At 40.3% G+C, this 13,148-nt stretch overlaps 1 protein-coding gene across 2 annotated transcripts in view; it reads left to right on the top strand.

Annotated features, from left to right (window-relative positions):
• The window catches only part of LOC126091863 (tenascin-X-like), a 771,043-nt gene that overhangs the window by 459,718 nt on the left and 298,177 nt on the right, over window positions 1-13,148 (top strand). For both annotated transcript variants that reach the window (XM_049907142.1, XM_049907141.1), the window contains 2 exons: window positions 3,298-3,435; window positions 12,221-12,358. In XM_049907142.1, coding sequence (XP_049763099.1) covers window positions 3,298-3,435; window positions 12,221-12,358 — 276 coding nt within the window. The remainder of the gene's footprint in view (window positions 1-3,297; window positions 3,436-12,220; window positions 12,359-13,148) is intronic.

Raw genomic sequence — 13,148 nt, 5'->3', positions numbered from 1 at the left:
TAATGAGGTATCTTGAACAGAATGACCTCAATGCCATCCAGCATGGATTATGAAAACATCAATCATGTGAAATCCAATTCACACTTTTCTCACATGACATACTGAAAGCTTTGGATTAAGGCAGTCAAGTAGATGCAGTATTTCTTGATTTCTGAAAAGTGTTTGGCGTGGTACCACACACACATTTATTGTCAAAAGTGTGATCTTATGGGATATCAAGTGAAATTTGTGACAGGATTGAAGACTTTTTGGTATGGAGGACACAACATGTTATCTTGGATGGAGATTCATCATCAGATGTAGAAGTAACTTCAGTTGTGCCCAGGGAAGTGTGTTGGGACCCTTGCTGTTCATGTTGTATATTAATGACCTTGCAAACAATATTAATAGTAAACTCAGGCTTTTTGCAGATGATGCAGTTATCTATAATAAAATACTATCCAAAAGAGGCTGCATAAATATTCAGTTAGATCTTGATAAAATCTTAAAGTGGTACAGAGACTGTTAACTTGCTCTGATTGGAAATGTAAAATTTTGCACTTCACAAAATGAGAAAAAAGTAGTATCCTTTGACTATAATATAAATGAGTCAAGGTTGGAATCGGCCATCTTGTCTAAATATCTAGGTGTAACACTTCATAGGGACAGGAAATGTAATGATTGCATAGGTTCCACTGTGGCTAAAGTAAAGGGTAGACTTCAGTTTGTCGGTAGTATACTGGGGAAGTCAATCAATCTACAAAGGAGATGGCTTACGAATCACTCATGTGACCAATTCTAGAATATTGCTCAAGTGTATGGGACCCATACCAGATAGGACTAATTGGGGATATTGAAAGTATACAGAGAAGGGCAGTGTGAATAGTCACTAAAATCTAAACTGCTCCTGAACTTGCTGTATTCATAGTTCATGCAAAGACCTTGTGAGTTACAGCATTTCTGTACAAGTCTTCCTCTACTTTCTATTATTATCATATGATAACAGAGCTAATATCTTTGTTATTCTTGGCTTTTCCTATACTACATGTACATTGCACATCTTCAGAATTTTACTTGAAATGAATATTTCACTGTGTGATTTTCACATCTCTGTCAACCTGAAGAAAGACACATGGATGTCGGTTACAGTTGGATGATGAAGTGCAAGAATGGGTGCAGACCTGTCAGCGGCTGACCATGTTCTGCAAAATGGGAGTTGATTGTCTCATCCACCAGTGTGATAAATCTCTTAACACATATGGTGACAATTTTTGAAACAAAGCATTTCTTGGTCCCATGGTGGCAGGTGTTCAGTTTTAATTTGGCTGCCTCCCATAGCATCGATGTAAATATTAACATTTTTTTGTGATTTGTATCCCACTACTTAGTCCAACATACGAATTAAAGCTGATGTTGAATCGTTTTGTTTAAATGGTTTCCTCTTGAATTAGTAACATCTTTCATTATAAAGAAACACATTGTACTTCCTGTTCTCTGAATGCATTTCTAACTGCCAACAACTACTATTTAAGTGTAAATTGGTTATATGTTTGATGTCTTTAAATTTTTGTTGTATACATTTTTTTACCCCTTTGAGGCAAAATAATTTGGCTGGCAGCTTTTGCATTAATGATGATTCTGACAGAGCCATCTTTCTTATCCACAGTGTGAATCAAATTGCAATGCACACTCTTGGAGAACTCTGTGATTTCCATGTTTATCATGTGAAATTTTTTGTCACAACCTGCCTCTATTTTTACTGAAAAGAGTTTAATTCTTACCCTTTAATGGCTTATGCTCTTTAATCTTTAAATGACTGGTATATCCTTATATACATCCTGTTTGTTTTTTTTACAAACATATGACCCTTCAAATGACTGGTATATTCTTTTATAAGACATGGTTTTTCTGAGAAAACATATGAGTAACATGCTAATAATTCACCAGATTCTTCACTGTTTGCTACATATAAGTCTACCAAATCATTCATCTACATATGAATCACATTGCCTATGATTTGACTAAAATTGTCTTTTTTGTGATTAATAATTTCTTCATATGATACTGAAACTATGATGTATTTGTCCTCATATTCAAACTGACACCCACACTGCTCTTATTACTGACATTATCATCTCCTTTAAAATAAATTTCTTACAATTATCTAGCAGATGACCAAAATTGTGTTTACACTTCATTTCTTTCTGTCAAGCAATACTGAATATTAACCCCAGATATAATATTTCATTATTAAAAAGCTATACTCTGAATCATCTGTTGCAGTCTAGAACTTCAAAAGTACTTGTCCTCTTATTGACCACATGGGTATTATTTACAGAAAAAATAATAATCCAAAATAAATTCTCTCATGAAAAGTTTTCTGAAACAGTATTCAATTTTGTGCCAGATTAAGCAATAAGTCAATATTAATCACAAATTTGTTGTATTAATACACATTTCATTATGTTTATCTTTGAAGAAACTTGAGTGGCTATTTTTTATTGTTCTTCCTTTATATCTGTGCCCTCTTGATACTCTATTTAGCTGTCCTGTTTATTGCATTGTTTTCTATTATGTTGTCATGCACATATCATTATTTCTGCTTCACATTTACACAAGTGTGTTTTTAGAATGTATGTTTACTGTGTCAGGTACAAACAGTAAAGAAATGTTTTCAAAATACACTAGTAAAAATATGGAGCATATATAATGAAATGTAGACTCAAATGCATATAATAAAACATATTAAAGTGTTTGGAAGATCTAAACACATTTCCACCATGGCACAAGTGTCAAGACCACACAAAATTATCAATGTTCATACTTCAAAAATTAAAGAAGTGAAATAATTATGATAGAAAAAGAATTAGAGGCATCAGTACATTGTCATGCAGAAAATGATGATAATGTAAATATGTTCTATTAACACACATTCCTTCTTCATTTTCATAGTTTGTCTGCAAAAATATCTGTGGAGGTGCTGAGACTAATGCTATTGAACCCCCTAACTTTGTTCATTGCACTGTTGTCTATGTAGGTGTGTCCACCATCAAGTGTAGAAACTCACACATTGTCTGCAGCCTTATAGTGCAATGTTAAAAATACATTAATTCTCACATTATATACACACCAGTCCAGAACATTAATTCCAGCAGATGTATCTTTGTACATTATGCCATCTATCTTTGGGCTGCTTGAGTACTTCTCAGTGTTACACATAACGCAAAATTTTAAAATGTAGCTTTGTATTTAGAATAGAATGAATATTATGTATAAGATAGTTGCTAGACACCATATAGCCTTATATACTTGTTTCAGGATGTGGAGCCAATTCATATGGCGAAAACTGTGCAGAAGTCTGCTCTATTCTCTCTACTGAATGTGAAGGAGTGATCTTCTGCAGGGCAAATGTATGTACATGTGCTCCAGGTTTCCATGGCCGAAGCTGTGATTCCCGTAAGTAAAATAATTCATCACTACTGCTTACTCCAACTGCGTCTGAATATTAGGAAACTTTACACTGCCTCTGCAATAAATTAGTCTTGCACTGATCTTCGGCCGGATATGGCTGCTTGTCCTGTTCCAGAGGTTGCCCCTCAGTCTGCAAGATCTGGGTGGTTGCAGAGGATGGGCTTACTGGTAGTTGGGAGCTCCAGCGTCAAGTGCATAATGGGGCCCATTAGGGATATGGCAGCAAGAGAGGGGAAGAAAACGAATGTGCACTCCGTGTGCATACCGGGAGAAGTCATCCCAGATGTGGAAAGGGTCCTTCCGGTTGCCACGAAGGGTACAGGGTGCACCCATCTGCAGGTGGTCGCTCATGTCAGCACCAATGATGTGTGTCGCTATGGATCCGAGGAAATCCTCTCTGGCTTCTGGCGGCTATCTGATTTGGTGAAGACTGCCAGTCTCGCTAGCGGGATGAAAGCAGAGCTCACCATCTGCAGCACCGTCGACAGGACTGACTGCGGCCCTTTGGTACAGAGCTGAGTGGAGGGTCTGAATCAAAGGCTGAGATGGTTCTGCGACCGTGTGGGCTGCAGATTCCTCGAATTGCGCCATAGGGTGGTGGGGTTTCGGGTTCCGCTGGATGGGTCAGGAGTCCACTACACGCAGCAAGCGGCTACACGGGTGGCAGGGGTTGTGTGGTGTGGACTGGGCAGATTTTTTTGGTTAGATGGCCTTGGGAAAGTACAGAAACGGCAACAGCCTCAAAGGGTGCGGGGCAAAGTCAGGACATGCGGGGACCAAGCAGCAATTGGTATTATAATTGTAAACTGTCGAAGCTGCATTGGTAAAGTACCAGAACTTCAAGCACTGATAGAAAGCACTGAAGCTGAAATCGTTATAGGTACAGAAAGCTGGCTGAAGCCAGAGATAAATTCTGCTGAAATTTTTACAAAGGCACAGATGGTGTTTAGAAAGGATAGATTGCATGCAACCGGTGGTGACGTGTTTGTCGCTGTTAGTAATAGTTTATCCTGTAGTGAAGTAGAAGTGGATGGTTCCTGTGAATTATTATGGGTGGAGGTTACACTCAACAACCGAGCTAGGTTAATAATTGGCTCCTTTTACCGACCCCCCGACTCAGCAACATTAGTGGCAGAACAACTGAGAGAAAATTTGGAATACATTTCACATAAATTTTCTCAGCATATTATAGTCTTAGGTGGAGATTTCAATTTACCAGATATAGACTGGGACACTCAGATGTTTAGGACGGGTGGTAGGGACAGAGCATCGAGTGACATTATACTGAGTGCACTATCCGAAAATTACCTCGAGCAATTAAACAGAGAACCAACTCGTGGAGATAACATCTTGGATCTACTGATAACAAACAGACCCGAACTTTTCGACTCTGTAAGTGCAGAACAGGGAATCAGTGATCATAAGGCCGTTGCAGCATCCCTGAATATGGAAGTTAATAGGAATATAAAAAAAGAGAGCAAGGTTGATCTGTTTAGCAAGAGTAATAGAAGGCAGATTTCAGACTACCTACCAGATCAAAACGAAAATTTCTATTCCAACACTGACAATGTTGAGTGTTTATGGAAAAAGTTCAAGGCAATCGTAAAATGCATTTTAGACGGGTATGTGCCGAGTAAAACTGTGAGGGACGGGAAAAACCCACCGTAGTTCAACAACAAAGTTAGGAAACTACTGCGAAAGCAAAGAGATTCTCACTCCAAGTTTAAACACAGCCAGAACCTCTCAGACAAACAGAAGCTAAACGATGTCGAAGTTAGCATAAGGAGGGCTATGTGTGAAGCGTTCAGTGAATTCGAAAGTAAAATTCTATGTACCGACTGGTCTTATGTTAAATCAGTAAGTGGCTCAAAACAGCATATCCAGACACTCCGGGATGATGATGGCATTGAAACAGAGGATGACATGCGTAAAGCTGAAATGCTAAACACCTTTTTCCAGAGCTGTTTCACAGAGGAAGAGCGCACTGCAGTTCCTTCTCTAAATCCTCGCACAAACGGAAAAATGGCTGACATCGAAATAAGTGTCCAAGGAATAGAAAAGCAACTGGAATCACTCAACAGAGGAAAGTCCACTGGACCTGATGGGATACCAGTTTGATTCTCCACAGAGAATGCGAAAGAACTTGCCCCCCCCCCCCCCCCCCCCACCGCCAGTCTCTAGAGGAACGGAAGGTTACAAATGATCGGAAAAGAGCACAGGTAGTTCCAGTCTTCAAGAAGGGTCATCGAGCAGATGCGCAAAACTATAGACCTGTATCTCAGACGTTGATCTGTTGTAGAATTTTAGAACATGTTTTATGCTCGAGTATCATGTCATTTTTGGAAACCCAGAATCTACTCTGTAGGAATCAGCATGGATTCCAGAAACAGCGATCGTGTGAGACCCAACTCGCTTTATTTGTTCATGTTCATATTTGTTCATGAGACCCAGAAAATATTAGATACAGGCTCCCAGGTAGATGCTATTTTCCTTGACTTCTGGATGGCCTTTGATACAGTTCCGCACTGTTGCCTGATAAACAAAGTAAGAGCCTACGGAATATCAGACCAGCTGTGTGGCTGGATTGAAGAGTTTTTAGCAAACAATGGAGAGATGTCTACAGACGTTAAAGTATCCTCTGGTGTGCCACAGGGGAGTGTTATGGGACCATTGCTTTTCACAATATATATAAATGACCTAGTAGATAGTGTTGGAAGTTTTTAGCAAACAATGGAGAGATGTCTACAGACGTTAAAGTATCCTCTAGTGTGCCACAGGGGAGTGTTATGGGACCATTGCTTTTCACAATATATATATAAATGACCTAGTAGATAGTGTCGGAAGTTCCATGCGGCTTTTCGCGGATGATGCTGTAGTATACAAAGAAGTTGCAGCATTAGAAAATTGTAGTGAAATGCAGGAAGATCTGCAGCAGATAGGCACTTGGTGCAGGGAGTGGCAACTGACTCTTAACATAGACAAATGTAATGTATTGTGAATACATAGAAAGAAGGATCCTTTATTGTATGATTATATGATAGAGGAACAAACACTGGTAGCAGTTACTTCTGTAAAATATCTGGGAGGATGCGTGCGGAGCGATTTGAAGTGGAATGATCATATAAAATTAATTGTTGGTAAGGAGGGTGCCAGGTTGAGATTCATTGGGAGAGTCCTTAGAAAATGTAGTCCATCAACAAAGGAGGTGGCTTACAAAACACTTGTTTGACCTATACTTGAGTATTGCTCATCAGTGTGGGATCCGTACCAGACCGGGTTGATGGAGGAGATAGAGAAGATCCAAAGAAGAGCGGTGTGTTTTGTCACAGGATTATTTGGTAACCGTGATAGCGTTATGGAGAATTTTAGCAAACTCAAGTGGCAGACTCTGCAAGAGAGGCGCTCTGCATCGCGGTGTAGCTTGCTCGCCAGGTTTCGAGAGGGTGCGTTTCTGGATGAGGTGTCGAATATATTGCTTCCCCCTACTTATACCTCCCGAGGAGATCATGAATGTAAAATTAGAGAGATTCGAGCACTCACGGAGGCTTTCAGACAGTCGTTCTTCCCGCAAACCATACACAACTGGAACAGAAAACGGAGGTAATGACAGTGGCACATAAAGTGCCCTCCACCACACACCGTTGGGTGGTTTGCGAAGTATAAATGTAGATGTAGATGTAGATAAATTACAGTTAATTGTGAACTCAACTATACACTTTGCATTTATAGAATGGTGCCTTAGTCTATGACTTCAGTTTTTGGAGGCTGTTTTCTAAAAACTGCTGGAGTCTTCCATGCAAACATCATAATTCTGGTAAACAATTTAATAACTTTTGCTAAATATTAAAAAATCTACCAGGATATTGCAAGCATACTATGATGTACTTGAGAGGAGTGTTTGGAAAAGGAAGAGGATGAAGATGATGATGAGACTGGTGATACAATACTGCATGAAGAATTTGACGGAGCACTGAATGACCTATGTCAAAACAAGGCCTCAAGAGTAGACAACATTATGTTGGAACTACTGATAGCATTGGGAGAGCCAGTCATGACAAAACTCTTCCATCTGGCGAGCAAGATGTATGAGACCTGTGAAAAAACCTCAGACTTCAAGAAGGTATAGAGTGCAACTACACGTTAGGACGGGCAAGAAACATACACAGCAGATGCTACCAATTGTTAATAATACGGTGGCCAGCCTAATTAGGCATTAAGTGAGTTTTTTCCTTGTACAAGTGGATGTACATACAAGCATAACAACACGTAGTAATACTGCATTATATGGTAAATTTTAGAACCAGAAAAATCTACTGAACTAATATTTTCCCTTTCTGTACTAATTTGTACAAGCTGTAAATACACAACATTACACTACAATGATTACTACAAACTGCATTTTGTCTATTGATCCGACTGAAATCGGGCATAGATTACCCTAGAAATAGCACTTTTGAAACACACATACAATGTCAATTTTAATAAGAGTAAACACTGATAAATTTAGGTTTTATATTGACTTTAACTTTACAGGTCAAATCAGTTCAGTACACTCCAGAATTTAAATGAATGGAAAAGAAAAGAGTGGAAGGGGGGGGGGGGGGCCCTGAAACTGTTATGATCACTGTGTTGAAACTATTAACTATTGGAAACATTAAGCACTCAAGATTTACAAAATACTACTCTTTTAGTCTTATTACTTCCTCATTTAACTACCATTATTTTTGTCTCAAATTATTTAAGCTTCATTACTAAACCAATTCCAAAATTATCTTCCAAATTTGTCAGACCTTTGTTCTTTGCTTATATTTTCATTAACAATAAAGCTCCTTAAAATTCATTCTAGCATAAAAAGGTCTGCAGGAAATTCTTATTAACATAAACTTTAAATCTTCATTTCGGGGCACTCGGATTGCACAACATGTGGAAAGGACCCTGTCTAGGTTAGTGATAAGGATAATTAATTGATAGGACAATTCTGGTAAAAGTTAAGTTGTTATTGAACAGTCAGGAACAAAATTAACACTGGTCCACACGAATACAATTCTAAAGACTCAACCTGTGCGAGTCGATGCGGCAGTTGGTGGGCGGCGTGATGGCGAGGCACACAGCACACATACAATCACAGCTATGGCTCTTGCTGTATTGGCACTTTGCTTCTTCTTAGCGTCGCAATCCTTTTCAATTCAGTGCCTATAGAATATAGCCATGCTGTATAGTTGTCGGAAACGGCACATCCGAGGCTCAATGAAACCACTTTTTCCAGGATAGCATCCTCGATCCGGAACATGTTCCTCAGACCGATACCCAACTCTGACTGTATTGCTGAGCCCGTTATGCCGTGCCGCGCCCGTGTGCATTTTCCCGCGCTCGCCTGCCATCCACCCTTTACCGCTCCCCTACAGATAGGGTATTCACCAAAGGTTTTACATTCCACATATCCTAATACATTGCCTACGTATGGACCAGGTGCACAATTACAATTTTAAACATGTTACAATAGATTCAACATGTGTTACACTTCACTTCTGTAATAGCATAGCTTGAAATTTGACATAAACATTAATATTCACCTCGAAAGTTGCTTACAGTTTCTTTAACATAATGACACGAAAAGAAAAGGAAATGAAATCAAAACATTGCTTACACTAATTCATCGAAAATCAGAAGAAAAATTATTATATGTACAGTTGTTGTTGTTACAACTCCCATGGTCCTCCCCATATCCATGAGAATGGGGTCCTGCAAGACTTCATTCTGCATGGCTCTCTTGTTTGTAGTAGCCATCAATTGTCTAGCAGCATCTAAGGGGACCTCAGTATCACCCTCCTAGTATACTGGCAACTTTTGCCTCTACTATTGCTTCTCTAGTGTGGGTGTTACTGAATGTCAACTGCAAGGCAAGGGCCCTCAACCATGGATATCAGTTTTCAGCCTTCAAGACTCAAGTCATGTATTTCTGTTGATGTCATACCATTCACCCACAACCAGAGCTTTATCTAAACTACTACTCAACTACTCAATTTGGTGGAGACTTATCACTTTTTAGGAATCGTCTTAAGTACTCAGTTCACATGGAGTCCCCATCTTCGCCAGCTTAAGCGAAAGTGGTGGATGTGCCATAAAGCATTTCACTATCTGAGTAACATCAGCTGGGGTGCAGATCACACTGCCCTTGTGCAGCTTTACAAAGCCCAAATAAAATCCCATCTTGATTATGAGAGTGTGGCATATAGATCGGCATCCCCTCAGCATTGCTGATACTGGATCTGATGCACCACTGTGGGGTTTGACTTGCGACAGGAGCCCTTTGAACTATCTTTGTAAACAGCAAATTCATGGAGGCTAGGTCTCTCCATTGTGGATCAGGTGCCAAAAACAGCTTGTCAGTTATGCTACACATGTTGGCAGCTCCCCTAAGCAGCTGAACTACTATCTCCTCCTTCCAAACACGGAAATCCATCTCCTTCAACGGCAGTCCAGATTAGGGATTATAATAGCAGTCTGCACCCAGTCCATCCCACTGAACACCAACTGTTTCCTCTACCACCTCTTCTCTGGGCCCACTCATGTACACCTCCATAGTGCACCCCTTGGTTTGGTGCATCCTGAGGCTCTCCATCCTTTGCCTATCCTGGTGAGCAGTAGTAGTCTATACTGATGGCTTTATATTCACATGGAACATACTGAACTGTGTATCGTTGGCAGATGGTTGTAGTGTTTTCACTGAGGAGGTAGTAGCCATCTCTCACGCTCTTGAGCAATCTGTTCCAGTGCCAGTGAGTCCTTTTTCATTTTCAGTGACTCCTTCAGCCGTTTGCAGTCTCTTGACCAGTGTTACCCATGCCATCCCTTGGCCGTGACTATTGAGGATTTCTTGTATGCCCTTGAACAGTGCAGACACTCGGTGACCTTCATCTGGACCCTGAGCCATGTTGGGATCCTGGGAAATGAACTTGCTGATAGCCTGGCCAAACTGGCCACCACTAAGCCGACTCTTGAGTTTGGTATTCCAGAAACAGACCTTCAATTGATATTATGCCATCAAGATTCAGGGACCTGGAATATGGAATGGTTTAGTCTGACTTCACTGAACAAACTACAGGTGATAAAGGAGTCTAGAATCTGTGGAGATCCTCCATGCAGGCCTCTCGTGATGACTCCTTTGCTGACTTTGCATCATACATACTTGGCTGGCTCATAGTCATCTCCTCAGTCATAAGGACCCACCCCCAGTTGTGGTTCCCTTTTGATGGTGGTCCATATTTTGCTGATTTCTCTCAACCTACCCACCTTGCGGCAGACTCTTAATTTTCCTGACTTAGTACCCCTGGTGTTAGGAAATGATCTCTCATTGGCTGACATAATTTTAAGTTTTGTTTGTGAAGGGGCTTCATAACCATATTGGCCTGTTGAGAGGTTGGCAGAACACTCTGTTGCGTCCTATACCCAGACCAGGCTGCAGCTGTCTGGGCTTGATGGTCCAGCCCTTTGCTCACTCTACCTGCTCTTTTACTCTTCCTTCCTGCCCCCCCCCCCCCCCCCCCCACCCTCCCCCACTCACCCTTCCACACCATTTGTTCAACTTTATCTTTTTCTCCTGCCCTGTCCACGAAGCTAGTTGTTCTTAGGTAATTTCTGAGTGAGGTACCTCTGGTAAGTGGCAGAGGGTGGAGGATGTATCTCCCCTCACTGCACTCTGCTTTTGGAGCTTCCAACCGCACCCTAGATGAGCCACCTTGCCTGCTTTTCTTCCTGTTTCTGGTTTTCTTCTTTTTGTCCCTTATCTAGCCATTGTTAACCTTTGGTAGACCTTACAGCTTTGTTCCCTTAGGTTTTACGCAGTAGGCCATCTCTCATGTATAGCCACATAGACCTGCCTGTTCAGGGAAAAAGGGATTGATGACCTAGTAGTCTGGTCAGTTTAATCATACAACCAACCAATCCACCTTTCTGTGTTAGAACATTTTCATGGATGGCCCTTTTTTAAACAGTGTGCTTGCTGCCTCTCCCTCCCAGCCACCAACTACCCTCCCATTCAACTCTTCCTTCCCTTCCCAACCTCCATTTTGCTTTCACCTACTCTGTACAATACAACACTTCAACTCAGTCGAGCTGTAGTTCCAGTAAAGTGTAGTCAGCTGAGAACTGATGGAGATATAGATGTATGTATACATAATTTGTAATTTTCTCTGAAAAGACATGTCACAAAGAGCACAGCAACTTTTCCGGTCTTGTTTATGTGATTCGGTGATTCAGTGCCTCTGCTGTATGGTGAGTTTTTGCCTTGACTCCATCCATTATTTGAAGTGGACAGCAAAGGAAAGGGATAACCCTCAATTTAGTTAGAACTAAGATGATCACTTTATCTGTTGTGTGTTTGAATCACTTGGTAGTCACATGAATCACTTGGTAGTCACATGTAGTTCCATGTGCATCACTAGAAAGTACCTTCTGCTGTACAAATTGTTTTGTCTTATTGTATATATGTACCTATCTTTGAATTAAACCAAATGTGTAACATCCAAGATCTCAAAATATGCTCTTGTGGGTTAGAACTTTCTTCAGATAAGCCCTTCATTTATATTGAAGCAAGGAACTTCCCTTCACCATAACTATCAGTAATTTCTATCATGATATAAAAGAGCTCCCGTAAACTTTTCTGTTAAAAGAACTTTGCAATAAAAAAGTAAAAGATAAAATACAATTTATATATTTGTTGTTTATGATCCTGTTTGTATTTCTTACTTTATTTTAATTTTGATTCTAGCATGTTCAGAAGGACGGTATGGTGCTTCGTGTCATCAGTACTGTGGTAAATGTAAAGATAACACTACTTGTGACATATATACAGGAAAATGTTACTCTGGTTGTGTGCCTGGGTACTGTCCTCCACTCTGCCAACAAAGTGAGTATACTTAGATTTATAATTCATATACTTTTATGGGCAGAATAATTAACCTGGACACTGTGGATCATAAGAGTCTAAGTCTTGTTTAATAAAAAAATTTAAAAAAAATGTTTGTTGGGGATGGAGATAATACTTTCAAATTGGAGAGAACACCCAAATATACAGGGTGTTACAAAAAGGTACAGCCAAACTTTCAGGAAACATTCTTCACACACAAAGAAAGAAAATATGTTATGTGGACATGTGTCCGTAAATGCTTACTTTCCATATTAGAGCTCATTTTATTACTTCTCTTCAAATCATATTAATCATGGAATGGAAACACACAGCAACAGAATGTACCAGCATGACTTCAAACACTTTGTTACAGGAAATGTTTAAAATGTCCTCCGTTAGCGAGGATACATGCATCCACCCTCCGTCGCATGGAATCCCTGATGTGCTGATGCAGCCCTGGAGAATGGCGTATTGTATCACAGCTGTCCACAATACAAGCACAAATAGTCTCTACATTTGGTACCGGGGTTGCACTAGACAAGAGCTTTCAAATGCCCCCATAAATGAAAGTCAAGAGTGTTGAGGTAAGGAGAGCATGGAGGCCATGGAATTGGTCCACCTCTACCAATCCATCGGTCACCGAATCTGTTGTTGAGAAGCGTACGAACACTTCAACTGAAACGTGCAGGAGCTCCATCGTGCATGAACCACATGTTGTGTTGTACTTGTAATGGCACATGTTCTAGCACTTGTAACGGCACATGTTCTAGCAGCACAGGTAGATTATCCC

The sequence above is a fragment of the Schistocerca cancellata genome, chromosome 7 (genome assembly GCF_023864275.1).
Source record: "Schistocerca cancellata isolate TAMUIC-IGC-003103 chromosome 7, iqSchCanc2.1, whole genome shotgun sequence".
In the NCBI taxonomy this organism is placed as follows: Eukaryota; Metazoa; Arthropoda; class Insecta; order Orthoptera; family Acrididae; genus Schistocerca; species Schistocerca cancellata.
This window is presented reverse-complemented; position numbering and strand designations above follow the sequence as displayed.